The 17,976-nt window shown below is 38.7% G+C and overlaps 2 protein-coding genes across 4 annotated transcripts in view; both read left to right on the top strand.

Moving 5' to 3' along the window:
* Positions 1-9,062, top strand: part of PCBD2 (pterin-4 alpha-carbinolamine dehydratase 2) — a 48,085-nt gene extending 39,023 nt beyond the window's left edge. Inside the window, exons 3-4 of the mRNA XM_082454826.1 lie at positions 7,538-7,618; positions 8,804-9,062. Of these exons, the coding sequence (XP_082310952.1) occupies positions 7,538-7,618; positions 8,804-8,899 (177 nt within the window). The 3' untranslated portion in view covers positions 8,900-9,062. The remainder of the gene's footprint in view (positions 1-7,537; positions 7,619-8,803) is intronic.
* Positions 9,063-9,155: 93 nt separating this feature from the next.
* Positions 9,156-17,976, top strand: part of CATSPER3 (cation channel sperm associated 3) — a 58,841-nt gene continuing 50,020 nt past the window's right edge. For 2 of the 3 annotated variants that reach the window (XR_014261780.1, XM_082454794.1), the window contains exon 1: positions 14,462-16,263. Coding sequence is in view for 2 of the 3 variants with exons in the window: in XM_082454794.1 (XP_082310920.1) it covers positions 16,199-16,263 (65 nt within the window). In the remaining variant the exon portion in view is untranslated. The other variant, XM_082454795.1, reaches the window with a different exon arrangement.

The raw sequence follows: 17,976 nt of genomic DNA, 5'->3' as shown, positions 1-17,976 counted from the left end.
CTGGAACAGTTTAATCAGTATTAGAGTTAACTGTTCCATATAGGTTTGGTAGAATTCCTCTGTGAAATGATTGGGAACTGTTGCTTTTTGGTGTCACTCTTAGACACATTTCTCTTTTACAGTTATTTAATTATTTAGATTTATTTCTCTTCTAGGGTCAGTTTTGATGATTTTTATTTCTCAGAGTACTGTCTTACCTATGTTTTAAAATTTAATTGTATACACTTTGTATTTGTTCAAAATTCATTTATTGTATGTTTTAAAATTTCTCTTGTAACTGTAGTTTCTTCCCCATTCTCATTTCCTGTTTTGTCTATCTGTACTTTCTCTCCCAATCTTTGTGTTTGTTTGTTTTTATAGGAAGCAACCAATTTTCTATTATATAATTCTTCCAGATACAGCTTCTGGATTCAGTAGTTATACCATTTTTTTCTCTTTCCTAATTAATTTACATTTGCTTTTCCCTTTATTTATATTCATTCCTGCTCTCCTCCCTAAATTTATTTTCTTGTTATTTATCTACTTTCTTGATTGGATATTTAATTAATTTATTTTAATTCTTTAAAGTTCATTAATTTAAGATAATTTAAGTATTTAAAGAAGTTTACTCTGATTATTGCTTTAGATGTATCCATATGTAATGCTTACATTACTAATTTCTATTAAATAATAGAAATAATAATTAATAATAATTATTTTCTATTTAGTATTGATTTCTTTTTTGACCCGAGTTTTTCTTTTTTTTGTTTTGTTTTGTTTTGTTTTTCTGATTTTTTTCAGCAACTTTAATTAAAAAAAATTATTTTTAATAGATCTTTATTGGAGTATAATTGCTTCACAATACCGTGTTAATTTCTGTTGCACAACAAAGCGAATCAGCCATATGCATACACATGTCCCCATATCCCCTCCCTCTTGAGCCTCCCTCCCATCCTCCCTATCCCACCCCTCTAGGTCAACGCAAAGCACGGAGCCAATCTCCCTGTGCTATGCTGCTGCTTCCCACCAGCCAACAATTTTACATTCGGTAGTGTATATACATCGACGCTACTCTCACTTCGCCCTCCCACCCCGTGTCCTCAAGTCCATTCTCTATGTCTGCCTCTTTTTTCTTTTTTCTTTTTTTTTTAAATCTAAGGTGTTGAAACTTGATTTTCCTTGAGTTTTCAACAAGTATTTTATTTATTTATTTATTTATTTATGGCTGTGTTGGGTCTTCATTTCTGTGCGAGGGCTTTCTCCAGTTGCGGCAAGTGGGGGCCACTCTTCATCGCGGTGCACAGGCCTCTCACCATCGCGGCCTCTCTTGTTGCGGAGCACAGGCTCCAGACGCGCAGGCTCAGCAATTGTGGCTCACGGGCCTGGTTGCTCCGCGGCATGTGGGATCTTCCCAGTATGTCTGCCTCTTTATTCCTGCCCTGCAACTAGGTTCATCAGTACCATTTTTTTTTTTTAAGATTCCATATGTATACGTTAGCATACGGTATATGTTTTTCTCTTTCTGACTTACTTCACTCTGTATGACAGACTCTAGGTCCATCCACCTCACTACAAATAACTCAGTTTTGCTTCTTTTTATGGCTGAGTAATATTCCATTGTATATATGTGCCACATCTTCTTTATCCATTCATCTGTCGATGGATGTTTAGGTTGGTTCCATGTCCTGGCTATTGTAAATAGTGCTGCAATGAACATTGACCCAAGAGTTTTAAAAGAAGGATTTAAAATTTCTTCAGGTAGTACTTTTTGCTACATTAGTGTCCTAGTTTTGTTTTTAATTTTATTGGAGAATGGTATCAGTACTATTTCTACTTTTTGATTATTAAGATTTTCTCTGTGGGGTAATATATATTCGGTTTCTGTGCATGTTCGAAATATATTTTAAAAGCTATAGTCTCAAGTTTTAGAGTTTAAAATACATCAATTACATCTACCTTTTAAATTATGTTTTTAAGTAGTCCGTATCCTTACTTTTATTCACTTAATCTGCCGTGGCTTAAGAGATGTGAATTAAAGTCTCCATCTACAAATATTTCTCTTTGGCCCATGAACCCTGTCATTTCTGTCTCATTGATTTTGATGCTATGTTATTGCAATATAGATATTCACAGTTATTCAGTCTTCATCCTCATTGTGGATATACTTTATAATTTAAATTACACTTATGATTTCTTAAAAGAAATTACATTTGCCTATGTCCTTTTATTTCTAGTGGTTGAGTTTTGCTTTGTGATCCATTGTAACGTTCTCTCTTCTTTTAACTGGTTGGATTTAGGCTCTTTACATTTATTGATTGGAAAGATGTTTGGTCTTATAAAACATGACAGAACCAATATACTCTTTTCTCCCTTATCTTAAATCATTATATGGATTGTGGGTTTTTTTTTGTTGCATTTTAATTGTGTTTTCCTTTACTTAATTGTGAATTAAGTTGTTTTGTGCTTGTTTTCTTCTAAATTTTGTTCTTCTTGTGGATACTATTAAACGTATAGTTTTACCTAGCAAATGTAATCGTCCATTTCTTTTTTTTCTAAAATGTTATTTTATTTATTTATTTATTCATTTGGCCTTACTGCACAGCATGTGGGATCTTAGTTCCCTGACCAGGGATCAAACCTACGCCCCTTGCATTGGAAGCGTGGAGCCTTAACCACTGGACCACCAGAGAAGTCCCCCTACATTTCTTTAGATAGCATTTAGCTAGCATTTCTTTAGATAGTGGTCTCCCCGCTAAGCAATATCAAAATTACACTTCTACTTTTTCCTACTTTCCGTTTAGGAACTAAAATTTTAGTTCATATTGTTTTTTAGTTCTAGTGCTTATGTTTTATACTTTTAAATATAAGTATATCTTTAACACTTGATCTTTCAGCTTTTAAAGATTTTTTTTTAACTTTCATCTACCTTTCCTATTTCTATTATCTTTAACCCTTTTAATAGTTTATAACATTTACATTTTATTCTGTAACTATAATCCCCACAGTTGTTTAAAATGCATTTCTAGAGCTGAGTGAATTTATTACTCACTGTCAATACCTTTGGTATAGTTTACGCATTCATCTCTTAGTTACTTATATTTCATCCTTTAATAAAAATTTCCTCAAGAAGGGTGAATGGAAATTATTCCCTGAGTTACTGCATTTAAAAAACATATGTCTCTTGCATTAATTTTGAACAACAGTTTAGCTGGGTATAAAATTCTTTTTTTAAAAAAATTTATTTATTTATTTTTGGCTGCACTGGGTCTTTGTTGCTATGTGCGGGCTTTCTCTAGTTGCGGCAAGCGGGGGCTACTCTTCGTTGCGGTGCACAGGCTTCTCACTGCAGTGGCTTCTCTTGTTGCAGAGCATTGGCTCTAGGCATGCGGGCTTCAGTAGTTGTGGCACGCAGGCTCAGTAGTTGTGGCTCGCGGGCTCTAGAGCGCAGGCTCAGTAGTTGTGGTGCACGGGCTTAGTTGCTCCGCTGCATGTGGGATCTTCCCAGACCAGGGCTCGAACCCGTGTCCCCTGCATTGGCAGGCAGATTCTTAACCACTGAACCACCAGAGAAGTCTATGGGTATAAAATTCTTCACGCTTTCATTTTCTAAAGTCTTTATAGGCATTGCTCCTCTAACTTGTATGTTGAATGTTGATATGTGGAAGTTTAAAGTCAGCCAGATTCTTTTCAACATTATAGGTGAGTTGATTTTATTTGACTAGATGCCAAAAGAATTTTTTTATCTTCATAGTTCACTGACTTCACTAGAATGTGTAGACATGGCTGAATTCTTACAATCTATAGACTTAAATCTTTTGTTTCTGGAAATTTTTCTTGAGTTACATGTCCAGTTTTTTTCTTCTTCTGTTTTTTTTTTTTTTTTAAAGTTGTTGTTCTCTTATTGACAACAATTATCTGTATGTTAGATGTATTTCGTTTTCTATATTTATTATTTTCTAATTATTGTAAACTCGTGTTGATTTCTACTTCATTTGTCCATTTTCTCAGTCCTGTTCTCTAAGCTTCTTACTGGGTTGCTGGTATCTATTTTGCCTTGGGCTGTTAGCAGATTTCTTTGATGGAATGGTTTAGAAAGCCTGTACTTTTAGCTAGCTCAAGGCTTTTAGATTCCAACTGGCATCTTGGTAACAAGTAGCTAGGGCTATAAAAATAAATCTTTGAAAGAAGGGACAGATGCTTTTCACTGTCTGCCAAGTTTGCTGTTTAGTCATATTCCTTCTTTATTGTATTCCATATAATCAAAATTCCCCTTTGAGGTTTTGCTTTTTTCCTCTCCTACCTACTCATCTAACTGCCGTGCAGAAATTCTTTTACTTTAATTTGAATGTGTACTGTTACGGATGTTGTTAATTTGTGGATTTAGAAATAAATGTTTGGGGCTTCCCTGGTGGTGCAGTGGTTAAGAATTCGCCTGCCAATGCAGGGGACACAGGTTCGAGCCCTGGTCCGGGAAGATCCCACATGCCGCGGAGCAACTAAGCCTGTGTGCCACAACTACTGAGCCTGTGCTCTAGAGCATGCGAGACACAATTACCGAGCCTGTGTGCCACAACTACTGAAGCCTGCGCACCTAGCCAACTACTGAGCGCGTGTGCCACAACTACTGAAGCCTGCGCACCTAGAGCCTGTGCTCCGCAACAAGAGAAGCCACCTCAATGAGAAGCCCGCACACAACAACAAAGGGTAGCCCCCGCTCGCCGCAACTAGAGAAAGCCTGCGTGCAGCAACGAAGACACAACACAGCCAAAAAATAATAATAATAAAATAAATTAAATAAATAAATTTATTAAAAAAATTAAATGTTTGGAGGATTAATTTGTTGTTATATGGAAGAAGGATTTGGAATTATCTTTTTGCTCCCATAACAGATAGAGTATTCTTTCCCTAAGGAAGAATTAGGATCCTGTGTAAATGGTTTATCAGGCTTTTCGATATTTTATTAAATGTAAGTATTAGGTGACAGTTGAAGGGAAATATGCAAAACTGAGGAAAATACAAATTTGGAGGGTGTTTGGATGTACTTTTTATGTTTTAACATTGTATGTAGATAGGGTAGATGCTTTTTCTTTGATCAGTGTACCTCTTAGGATATGGATGTTCTCTTTTAAGTCATATTTGTGATGGAATAGATTTTACTACTACACTGATAGCATGCTGGTGGTCAGAGATTTGAGGAGCACTTCTGATCATGTTCAGATCATCCACTCAGTAGATCCATTTGGCTCTTGGGCAATGTTAAAGGATTCTAAGCATCACTTTGGACCTTTTAGGATAGCTTGGTTCAAAGAAATTGCGGCTACAGGGCTTAAGAACTTAGACAGTGCACCTGATTTCTTGTTATTCAGCTGTTTTCCCCAATCAGTCTGCATCAAGGTGTTATTCCACAGTATATTATCTCTTTGTCTAGTATATGTGTGTCAGTCTCTGTTTATGGCATATGGGTAAAGGAGAGAGCCATTCTTCTGAGAGAAAGCAACTGGAATCTTAGATTCTCAAGTCTGTGGGAGGGCTTTTCATTTACCATTGTTTTGTGAGGTTTACGGTATGTAGTTTGGCCAGAAGCAGTAGTGGTAGCAGTATGTGCATTCTGTGCCAGGTGCTGTGCTAAGTGTTCTTATATCCCCATCTCTCTCTTTTTTTTAATAAAAATAATTACATGACCTTTTTATTATTATCACCATTTTATTGATAAGAAAATTGAGGCTCAGAGTTAAATCACATGACAGTTGAGTAGTAGAATTGGGATTTGAATCCCTGGCTCAGAAATCCATGTCCTTGGGACTTCCCTGGTGGTCCAGTGGTTAAAACTCCGCACTCCCAATGCAGGGAGCCTGGGTTCAATCTGTGGTCAGGGAACTAGATCCTGCATGCTGCAACTAAGAGCCCGCATGCTGCAACTAAAGATTCCACATGCTGCAACTAAAAGATCCCGCGTGCTGCAACTAAAGATACTGCATGCCACAACTAAAAGATCCTGTGTGCCGTAACTAAAGATCCCGCATGCCACAACTAAAAGATCCCGCGTGCCACGACTGAAGACCCTGTGCAGCCAAATAAATAAATATTTTTTTAAAAAAAGAAAGAAATCCATGTCTTTAATGTCTCTCAGGGTGGTGATGAAATTGTAAATCTTCTAAAGCTAAACGAGAATAAGGCATTATAGGCAAACAGGGTAAAAATTCTCAAATAATTTAATACAGGTTAACTCTGTGTTTGAATAATTAAAACAAACTTTCTCATTTGACTTGTTCCTTCCCCTCACATAGAGAATCAAATTATGAAATGAGAAGGGGTGGGAGAGTGAATATTGTTTTCCTACTGATAATTCCATACATAGTTAAATGGATTTTTCTTGAACTTCCTTCCTTTTCCTAATAGGGAAGACCTTCAGGCATTAAGTGTCAAAATGGAAATCTTTATCCTGAATAAAATCGATTCTGAGATAGGAACCATTATGAATGACAGAATTGTTTGAAAATGGCATCTTCCATATTTCTGTTAACTTGGAAATGCACTCTTATGTCATTTGGTGATCCAAAAAACATAGCCCAACTAACATCAGATTGGTTTTTCTGGATAGGGGTAAAGAAATTAAATATTTATTTATGTGGCTGTAATGGGTAATGCCTGTGAATTCCACTGTAACTTTGTAATTAATGTACCACTTCCTTAGAGTCTTACCAAGTATTTCTGCCTTCTGGACACGAAAGAGACAAACTCTCCTACTGTTTGCAATTACCCTCATAAAAATTTGAAAGCAAGCAAAAAAAACGGTTTTTTTTCCTCTCAGGACAAGTTTGCCTTCTGCTTAACAAAATGAGGTTTGCACTTTCCCTGTGGTATGAAGACAGTGCCCTACAGGCCCCCACTTATGCCTGTGGCTGGCTCTGCAGCCCTCTGCCCCGAGGCGGAGTGCTTTCTCCTCGAAATGGCAGCGCTGGGCAGTAGCAAGAAGACCCTGAGTGGGCAAGCCCATCTTTTCTGTTACACTCTGGATGTCAATGAAAACAGTCTCTCATCCCCTTCTGTCCTGCCTGGGGGATGGGATGGTTGTTCATTTCTACCGGAGCTTTGACTTAAGACACACTCACAAGACATTTTCCCATAGTCTTTGTGGTCGATGCCTTAGTTAGCAACCCAGTCACTAAAAACAAAAGGAACAGTGCTGCAAGAAAAGTGACTTCTAAGATTTGGGGCCAGGTAGTGAGATACAGGACACTGAATTAAAGGGAAATTATTCCTTCTTTTGGAGAGTCTCGTCCTGAGGAAAATTAAACAGCCCAGACAGGTCACTGGGTGAGACCAATTTCCCGGTTTGTTTATTTGAGCCTGATTGTTTTTCACCATCCAGCAGCAGGTCACAGTCTTGCTACACTGCTTCCCCAGCTCTGTGGAGAGCATTCGCTTTCATATTTGATTCTCCAGGCTTCCCTAAGGATTCTAGCCATGTCTTTTCTGGTCGGGTTGCTCTGGTATCTCTCTCAGGTCCAGGGCAGGGGGCACTGTCAGTCATCACTTTCGACTTCATCTTATGCAGGCTTTTGGCTTTATGTCCCGAGTTGCCCTACAAGCAGAGAAGATGAATCATCACCCGGAGTGGTTCAATGTGTACAACAAGGTAACTGAATTGCCTGATTTTGGAATCACCATAATTCTGGAGTTTAAGAAACTTCTTTCTTCCTTTCTTGCTTGTCATCCTGTGCAGCTAAGTGTCATTGTGCTTAGGAAAATATTCTCTTATTCTTTCTCTCAGAATCCCTGTGTATTACTGCAAATTAGTTAAAAAAATGTTCAGATCTACTCAAGACAACAGTGACTAAGTTCTTTATTTTCATGCTTACCTTCTACAGACACTAGTATGGAAAAGTTGGGCCAAATTAGACTCCTGAATTAAACTTGAATATCTGTCATGTAGATAAATTTTTAAACCCTCTTAAGGTAAATTATTGAAAGAGATTGTAGCAAATAAGAGAGATATGGCCTTATTTAATAAATTTGCTCAAGAACTATTTAATAAATTCTCTATTCTCAGTGGGAACTGACCTTCTTAAGAGAAAGAGCAGACTGAAAAGACTTCATCAAGTAGTTTTAAGGGGGCACAGTGAGAAGAATCACATTTGCCCAAAAAATGTCCTTGTCTTGGTGATCATGCCATGTGGAATTTCTTATCATCTAGATTTCTGTGAGGTTTCTATTATCTCTTTGAAAGTCCTCTTTGAAAAAAGAAAATTTCACATTTTTGTGATTTAATTGGAATAATTCAGAGCATACAGGTACCAGCATAAACTTTTATTTCCTAGTTGCCTCTCTTTGCCCATAATTTTGTTTTTGCTTTTTAATTGATTTGTCAAGAGGCAACAGTCTGTTCCTCCACCCCACCCCCACTTCCCTAATTTGGAAATGGGCTTTTTTTTAACATGGTTGCTAAGATATTACATTTGATAGCTTAGTTTTTCTCAGTGGCCTGAAAATAGCTGGTGTAATTAAAGTAATGGGAGTTAAAGTGGTACCTCAGTATCTCTCTCTCTCTCTCTTTTTTTTTTTTCCCCAAGAGTCAAGATTTGAGATTCTGATAGCTCATTTGCCCTTCTTATGAGAGAACCTTTTTATCCCTAGGAGGCTGCTGGAGTTTACTGGGTTTTGGAAATGCATTGCTTATTCATAATGTAGTATTTTCTAAATCATTTAATCTCCTCAATTCTCAAAGATAAATATTGAGTAATAGATTGATTTCTGAACTACCAAAGGAGAGCATCATGAATTGCAACTCAGGGTTTTTCAAAGCTGCTTCTCTCTGTCTTAGGTTCAGATAACTCTCACATCGCATGACTGCGGAGGACTGACCAAAAGAGATGTGAAACTGGCGAAGTTTATTGAAAAAGCAGCTGCTTCTGTGTGATTTCTTCCAAAACGCATGTAAAATCTTATATACACATCTAGCTCCAATGTATTTTGAAGGCAATTTATCAACACATGAACAAATTAAGCTGTAAATTTAGTTCACCTTTTGAACGATCACATTTTGTAAAATCAGTGCTTAAATAAAAATGATTTAAACTTGAGCCTGAGGTACTTTTCATTATATCTAATCACATATATAAGGTAAATCAACCCGGGTAATTCTATTAATAATATTAAAAAAGAGAAATAACATTTTTAAAGACCAGAAATGGGTATGGGGGAGCATTCACATTTTTATAACCCAGAAATTCAAGTGATTATGGTGACTTTACAAATGCATTGTGTTGGAGAGCAGTTGTAAGGTAGAAAAAGAATGATGAACTCTATAGGTGAAGGGTTTAACTGTATGTAACGATTCTTACGATGCTAAAGTTGATTTGGATTTTAGCTGTTGTTACTACTTAAGTAGTTACTTAATTTACAGAGATCTCAAAAATTGGGTGAGCTGTCTAGTGTTTTATCCTTCCTTTTCAGACAGGGAGAAAGAAGAAGACAAGTGTCTTGTCCAAGGCTTCCAGTAAGGTGAGACAATAAAAGGATTCACTGTCACAGTGACCAACTTGCCAGGTCATTATTTGACATACTGAGGGAAGGAGGAACCAAGGGTCATTTTTTCCCGTCATTTTTCATGTTGTGACCCCTGAACTGAGGGTATGTAGCCACTGAGCTAGAAGCTACTTGGGTATTATCCAGTAATGAGCTCTGTTTACTCCATGTGTCACTGACATGAGTAAAATAGAATATAAAGTAAGCTATTATTTAAAAATTGCAGTAACTGTTCTTTGAAGGAACTCAGGAAGGTAGTTATTAATGAGATTAAAATGTAGATTAAAAGAATGTGTATGTATCTATCCAAGGAACATGCCTTATAGTAGTAGGATTTAACAAGGATCATCTTTATACCCTGCCTTACATCAGAGGCCAGAAAAATCACTCTATGTTACAACAAGCAAAGCTTCTCATCCTCCCCACTCCCCACCAACCCTGACCCCTAGTCTGAGAAGCCATATGGGAATATGATAAGGAGGCTGAGCTCTCTGAAGCCAGTTTTTGGCTGGTTCTGTTGGCCTGGCAGGTATAGTCATTTTGCCCTGCGGGTGTGGAGTGTACACGGGGGGTTGGGGAAAGAGAGAGAAGAGTCACCCCAGACTCTGTGGCTGCTGGGAGATCCAGAGCCTGGACACTAGAACTTGTACTTCTTTGAAATTTTTAAGAGGAAAAGGCAGGGACTTTCCCTGGTGGTGCAGTGGTTAAGAATCTACCTGCCAATGCAGGGGACACGGGTTTGATCCCTGGTCCTGGAAGATCCCACATGCCGCGGAGCAACTAAGCCCGTGCACCACAACTACTGAGCCTGTGCTTTAGAGCCCGCATGCTGCAACTACTGAGCCCACGCACTGCAACTACTGAAGCCCATGCGACTAGAGCCTGTGCTCTGCAACGGGAAGGCCACCGCAATGAGAAGCCCTTGCATTGCAACAAAGAGTCGCCCCCGCTCACTACAACTAGAGAAAGCCCGCGCACAGCAATGAAGACCCGATGCAGCCAAAAGTAAATAAGTAAGTAAATAAATAAATAAATTAATTAAATAACATTTTTTAAAAAAAGAGGAAAAAGCAAAGCCATGTGTTTTTATAAACTTCTTCCCATTTTATAGATTTGGGAGCTTTTATACATTTTATTACCAAAGATTTCTAGCTCAGTGCTTCAAATTTTTCTACATGAACTTTTAAACATGAAAAAAACGTAGACATATTTTAAAATAGAGTAAATAGGGCATTCAACCCTTATGTACTGATCACCCAGATTTAACAGTTACCAAGATCTTGCCAGTTGCATCATATAATCTCCCATTTCCTTTTTCTTTGCTAAAGTATTTAAAAGCAAATCCCAGATAGCATGTCATTTTACCCCTACATCCTCCAGTAAACATCTCTAGAAAATATGGTCATTTTCTTATAGAAACCAGAATGCCATTATCACACCAAACAAAATAAACTATGATTTCTTGGTATCACCTAATACCAAATCAAATTGTTCTGAAGGTCAAGAATGTCTTTGGACAGTAATTTTGTTCTAATCAGTGATCCACATGAAGTCCACCCATCACATCTGGTTGTTGTGTCTCTTTAAGCTTTCAATCTAGAGCGAGCAAGCCTCCTGCCCTCAATTCCCTCTTTCTCTCCATATCATTGACTTACTGTAAAAACCGAGTCCTGTAGAATATTCCACCTTCTGGATTTGTTTGTTTGCTCCCTTGTGGTGTCACTTAAATTGTTTCACTGTACCTTGAATGTAAACCTTTCCCCCTATTTTGAATGTAAGTCTGAGAGGCTTAGAAACTATTAACCTGTACTGTGTATGGCACAGTGGAGAGAGCAGGGTACAGCTAATAATTGCAGTTGTCAGGACCTGAGAATGTAGCTACTAATTAGCATCTATGTGAGGATTTGACATAAGGTCCATGTTAAGGGGTGTTGCATCTGCTGGAACTCATGAACTTTAGAGAATCAAAGATCCCATATCAGAAGTCTGTGGTAATACTCCTTGTGGTAAATTCCAGCAGGATAAATCCCCAGACTTGCTCTGAGTACCTGACATTTCAACTTAAAAGAGACATTGCCAAAGTTGGAGGCCCCAACTTTTCTTCTGTTCCAAATCTTTGTGATGACAGTGGTTTCTCTGATGTGGCAAGCTTTGGGTTCCCTCCATTTTCCTTTTAAATGATCACTGGAGTAGAGGAGGTTTAAATAGATATGACCTATGATCCTTTGCATGACCTCCATAGATAATAAATCAGGGCAGCACATTTGACAGTGTCCTTTTCTAAAATGAAGTTAGTGAAAGTTCTGAAAATTGTGGTTACTCTCTGACGTTGATAGAATTTAGGAAATCTTCAGATAAATAGAATAAGCATGATTCTTTATGTTTTTGCTTGAGACAAAAAGCAGCAACGTGTATGTTGCATATGGACACACACCTGACCTTTGGTAGTGTGCTGAGGTATTGGACTACTAGTGTTAATGTGGAGCAGTCTGTGTACGTTCTAATCCAGAGTTTAAAAATATACTAGTTGAACTCTATAACTTTCAGTTTTGTAAAATTTCTGCAAAACAGCAAGAGCTGTAATAGGGTTTGGATATAATATGTGAGCTTTGTGTTTCAATTCTAGTTACATGTAACTAGAAATGACTCTTGGTCAGAAGACTTGAGTCACCAAGCTGCCGTGCCTACTGACTGTGTGCGGCTGAGGTGGTGCTGCCCAAGTCAGGGAGAGTGTGAGTTGCTGCTAAAAGGGCAGAAGAGGTGGCCCTTTAGCTTCTCATCCAGGGTGCCTGTCCCGCCCACCTATCCACGAGAAGATACGGGTGATTTCAGTAGGCCTGGATAAGCTGGTTACCTCTGAGTCCACTCATCAGCTGGAGTTCCAGTCTCAGACTAGATTTCTTCATCAGTGACTTCAGAAAACACATTCAGGGGCTTCCCTGGTGACGCAGTGGTTAAGAATCTGCCTGCCAATGCAGGGGACACGGGTTCGAGCCCTGGTCTGGGAAGATCCCACATGCCACAGAGCAGCTAAGCCCGTGCACCACAACTACTGAGGCTGTGCTCTAGAGCCTGCGAGCCACAACTACTGAGCCTATGAGCTACAACTACTGAGCCCACATGCCACAACTACTGAACACCTAGAGCCCGTGCTCCGCAACAAGAGAAGCCACTGCAATGGGAAGCCTGCGCATTGCAACGAAGAGTAGCCCCCGGTCGCCACAACTAGAGAAAGCCCGCATGCACCAATGAAGACCCAACGCAGCCAAAAATAAATACATAAATTAATTAATTTAAAAAAAAAGAAAACATTCAGCTGTGGTTGGCTGTGCTGATACTGTACACCAAGAACAACTGGTCTCTTCTTGACTGCTTCCAGCTAGCCATCTTTCCTCGCCCCTCCAAGCATCGTGAAAGAATTTTTTACATTCTTAATCTCTTCTTCATTTCTCCCCAGAAGTGTGCTTTGGAGCTTAAGGAGTGGAAGCATAGTATTGTATCCTTGGGATTCCTGGAAATAGAATCCCACTAGGCTCAGCTAGTTGAGTGAGCATAAGGATCCCTGAGGTATATTCACACAGCACACATTTACCGAGGGCCTCCTATATGGCCCGGCGGGATTAGGCACACTGATGAATTGGGGCGGGTGGAAACAGAGATGGAGAACTGATTCAGGCTCTCTCTGAGCAGCTGCTCCAGGAGGCCACTGTCAGGGTGTGGGCAGGAGCCCAGAAGGCATCAAGGGGCATATGACCAAAAGAGGCAGTAGGAGGAGCTTGATCCCTGAGGGAGAGAATATAGAATAAGACGGTGAGGCCAAGGTTTGAAGCCTGGGGACATTAATCAAAGTGTTTCTTAAAGCTTTGCTGTTGATGATTTTAAGTGGAGAGATTGATAAGATGTTATTTCCCAGTTCAGTATACCGCTTGCCTACAAGAGTATTTTTCTGTGTGAGATGGTCATATACACTTGTTTCAGAACACCTTGGGGCAGTGGAGGTGGTGAGGTGGTTACCTCCTTTTATTATGGCCCAAGGGATTAAGTTTCCAGGAATTTGACCAATTTGGCCAACTAAACATTTAATTCAACACAGGGCTACCCAGAAGCCTCTGTCTTGATTTGCCTTGGAAGTCAAAGGGGCTAGGAGAAGGAGAACGAGAGAATATATTAATCCCAAGAATTGAGCAGAGCAAAAATCCCTATTGCTCTTGTACCTAAAACATCTCTACCCCAAGGCTCGTCCCTTACACTCTCTTTAGGTGGTTCATATGTGCACATTCTGTGTCCCCAGTTAACCAGTGCTGGGCATGGATAACCTCTGCTCCTCCTGTTTCTTGTGTTCTAGCCCCAAAACCATCAAAATCTTTCCTTGTCCTTCCGGGTGTCTCCAGTGCTGTGCCCTGGCTGTGTGCTCTTGCTCTTAGAAGCCCAGAGACTTTTGCTTTCCCCTCTTCCATGACCCTTAACCTGTTCTAACACATTATTAATGGCCTCTGTCTGTCAGCTGGGAGCACTTCCTGAAGGAGGGGCTCTTGTCTGGCCTGTCTCTCAGCTTTAGCCCGGAGCGTCACAGTTGCAGGGTGCTTGTGACTCTTTTGCTGAACAGAGGTGCTCGGTCTGCTTGGCAAGAGAGGATCTGTGGGTAGACCAATGGGGAGCGCTCCCCTCCAGGGGCCTGCCGGCTAGTAACATACCAGAATGTCCAAGAGTGACTTCATAAAGCAACGATGCCCTCTGTGGACCCTTCTCTGAGGCCTCTTGGAATCTAGATGCTGAGGAGATTCCTAAGCAGAGATTTTCTGTTGGATGGTAAAAGCAAGGAATAAAAATTGAAAATTTGGAAAATGTCTCAACACTTTCATCACCAGAACCACACAAGAGTCATTTCTAGCTCACTGTTAGAGAACGTGTCGCTGCTGTTCTATGAGACGTTATGGAAATTTCAGTAAATACTCTTTATTTCTCTTGCTTGTTAAGTGTGCAAATGGCAGTGTTGGGTCTCGTAGCCTCTTCCCACAGGCACTCATCCGCTTGCCAGACTGAGGGGCTCGTCCTGGATAATCTGATTTCTCCAACTGGTGAGGCTGGTGAAGTCTCAGCCAAACAGTTGTTTCCTCGGCTTTCATATCACAATTGGCTGGTTAATCAAACATTCAGTCACACTCTTATTTGACCTGTAGACTGAATGACTAGTTTGACTCCATTTTGTCCTTTTTTATTCGCTACTATGTTAGATAATTTGAAGCCTTATTTTGGGGTAATAGACCTGATTTCAAATCAGATAATGAAAATTATATATCTTGTTTTTAATAGGTTATAAAAGTATATAAATCTGTATTTTTTTTACTGCATGAGACTGGGTTCATTTGTTACATATAATGGGGAAAAAGTAATACATACTCTCTGAGAAAAATTGGAAAGCACAGATAAATATAAATAAACAGGAAAAAGAATTACCTATATAACCTCACTATCTGTAGGCAGACACTATCAACATTTTGGCATACTTCATGCTGAATTTTTTTCTACCTGTTTTGCACAGTTGAGATAATTTTGAGTAGAGAATTTTTATCTTGCTTTGTTTCTGTTTTGCTATCCAGTGGATCATAAACATTTTTCTAAATCATGAAAAATGCATAGACATGTTGTAGTGTCTGTATAATATTCCATGAAATGGATATGCCATGATGTACTTAACCTGTCTTTTTTTGGTTAGACTTTTAAATTGTTTCCAAATTCTCACAGCAAATATTGCTGGGATAAACATGTTTGGCTAAAGTCACTGTTTGCATTTCAGATTGTATTCTCTTGGGGTAGATTCCTTGGGTGTGAGGGTACAAACAGAGCTAAGGCTTTTCAGAAAAATTGGTCAATTTACATTCCCCTGGCAGTTTATGAGACTGCTCCGTCGCACTACACTCTTGCCAGCACTAAATGTTATCACATTTAAGCCTTTGCTAATTTTATAAGCAAAATTACTGGTTTTACTTAATTTGTACCTCCCCGATTAGTAGTGCTACTGAACATTTTGGAGGGAACTTCATGCCATTATATTTCTTTAATGAGTTGACTGTGTGTTTGCCCATTTTTTCTTAGGGTGGTCAGTTTTTTATAATTGATTTGTAAGCACTTGTATGGCTGATTATTTGATTAGCAGTTTTCCCTACTAGACTGACAATATTTAATTTTGCTTACCTGTATCCCAAGTGCCTACTGTATTGCCTGGCATGTATTAGTCATTCAATAAAAACTTGTTGAATGAATAAATGAGTGAGTTGAACAGTAGTCACTTAATAAAAATTTGTTGAATGAGTAAATGAAGATGGTGCTTTGTTTTGCTTGAGATGGAGTGGTAACCATTCTTTTTCACAGGTCTAGAGAGGAGGAACGGAGTAACTGAGTGGGGACAGACCCACCCAGTAATCGTCATACATATTTCAGTGGTCATTTAGTCAGCATTGCATTGCAATTTTAAAGTATATGTAGACTTATATTCACAGAAGGGGGAAAGCAGACCCTAGTCCCTAAAAAAAGTGTGCATTGTGCATTACCTTGCAACAGAGCTATAAGATAATCATACCTCTTATTCAAATTTTTGACAGGAGGAAAGATACTCAGTGTCAGGCATTTGTGAAGAGAGTTATAATGAGTCGTCTCTTTAAGATAATTATGATTAGCACCGTCTCAACGAATGCCTTTTTTATGGTCTTGTGGACTGATTATAAAACAAGATACAACTTGTTCAGACTTTTTGAGGTAAGCAGACAAAATGGGTCCATTTTCTTCTGTTTTACCTGTTTTATTTCTGAAAATGTTATAAGATTTTTAAGGCATTTTGTTCAAAAGTTTTTTCTGTAGAAAGATTCTAAGGACTATTAAAATATACTCTAATATCTGGGAAGATGGTGGCAGCAGTAGTAGCAGTGACATGGTTTTTTAATCTCCCTGAATCCCCTCTTAAAAAAACAGAGCAACTAGATAGCAAAACTAAAAACCCATGGACAGGATTTATATCAAAACTAGTTAACAAGAGATCCTTACGAAGAGCCACACTGCATAGTATTAGCATCTGTAGGAGAGGAAGCAGAGGGAAGTCACTAAGTATTCATTGGAAAGTATGATGGGCTGATGTGAGAACAGCAGTTGATATTAGGAAGGGTGTTGCCTAATCAAATACTGGAATAGCACAAGAGGTTCCTGAAATTTATGAAGGGGCTAAAACAGTCCAGACCCTATAAACTTTTAAAACTGACGCTCCACAGCTCTTTTCAAGGACAGTGCTCCACACTTAGGAGAAGTATTGGGAGTGGAATGAAAATTGAACAGGTTAGAGACCCAAAGATGGAGGAGGAGAGGTTCAGATAAAATTGGAAGAGGGGAACAGCACCAGGAAACCTTAAAAATCAAGCTACCACATTTTAAATCAAGGGGGAATATTTGAAGTTAGAATCACATTTTCTCCTAAAAGTCCAAGAAAATTAATTTAACATAAAAAAGTGCAATAGGAAAAGATTGAGGTAAAATCCCATACAAAATTATTTTAAGGAAAAAGAGAGTAAAGTGGAAAATAATATCATTGTAGATAATGAAAACCCACCACAAAGACATGTTCACAAAACAGATAAAAACTGTACCGTATTATTTCAGAACAAGGTAAATGTTTAAGAAAATGATGTTAGATAAGAAAGAAAAGAGTGAGGTGACAGATCTCAGGAAAGAATCAGAAATAAAAGAAACTCATTTCAAAAATGAAGACTGAATTAGACTAAGAACAATTAGATACAGCAGATAATAGCTTAAGAGAAATATAGGATTAAGTGGGGGAAATTCTTAAAAATCAGTAAGAAATGAAGAGATAAAAAGGATTCAAGAGAAAATGATGAAAATTGAAGATTGGGGAAAAATGATCCAACTTAAGGATAATAGGAGTCCCTGAATTTGAAACAGAAACAGAAACAAAGTAAAGGAACAGAATAAACACTAAAATCTAGGGACTTCCCTGGTGGTCCAGTGGTAAAGAATCCACCTTCCAATGCAGTGGACGTGGGTTTTATCCCTGGTCAGGGAACTAAGATCCCACATGCCACAGCGCAACTAAGCCTGTGCACCACAACTACTGAGCTCGTGCACCTCAACGAGAGAGCCTGTATGCTGCAAACTACAGAACCCATGTGCCCTGGAGCCCGCATGCCACAACTAGAGAGAAGCCCGCATGCCGCAACTAAGACCAACATAGCCAAAAAAAAAAAAAATCTAAAATCTAAGAAAAGTTACCGGAAATGAAAGAATTGAAACTATATTTTGAAAGTTGCATATTGAGAATATGGACTTATACAACAAACACCAGAACATATTCTAATAAAATTATTGGACTTCAAAGGAAAGAGGTGTGGAGGAAATTGTAAGCATCTAGTCAAAGTGGCTTATAAGGAAAAGAAAATTAATTATTATCACACTTTGCTATAGTAA

The sequence above is a fragment of the Balaenoptera physalus genome, assembly GCF_965194825.1.
Source record: "Balaenoptera physalus genome assembly, chromosome: 3".
In the NCBI taxonomy this organism is placed as follows: Eukaryota; Metazoa; Chordata; class Mammalia; order Artiodactyla; family Balaenopteridae; genus Balaenoptera; species Balaenoptera physalus.
Note: the sequence above shows the minus strand (reverse complement) of the source record. Positions and strands in the feature narration are given on the sequence as shown.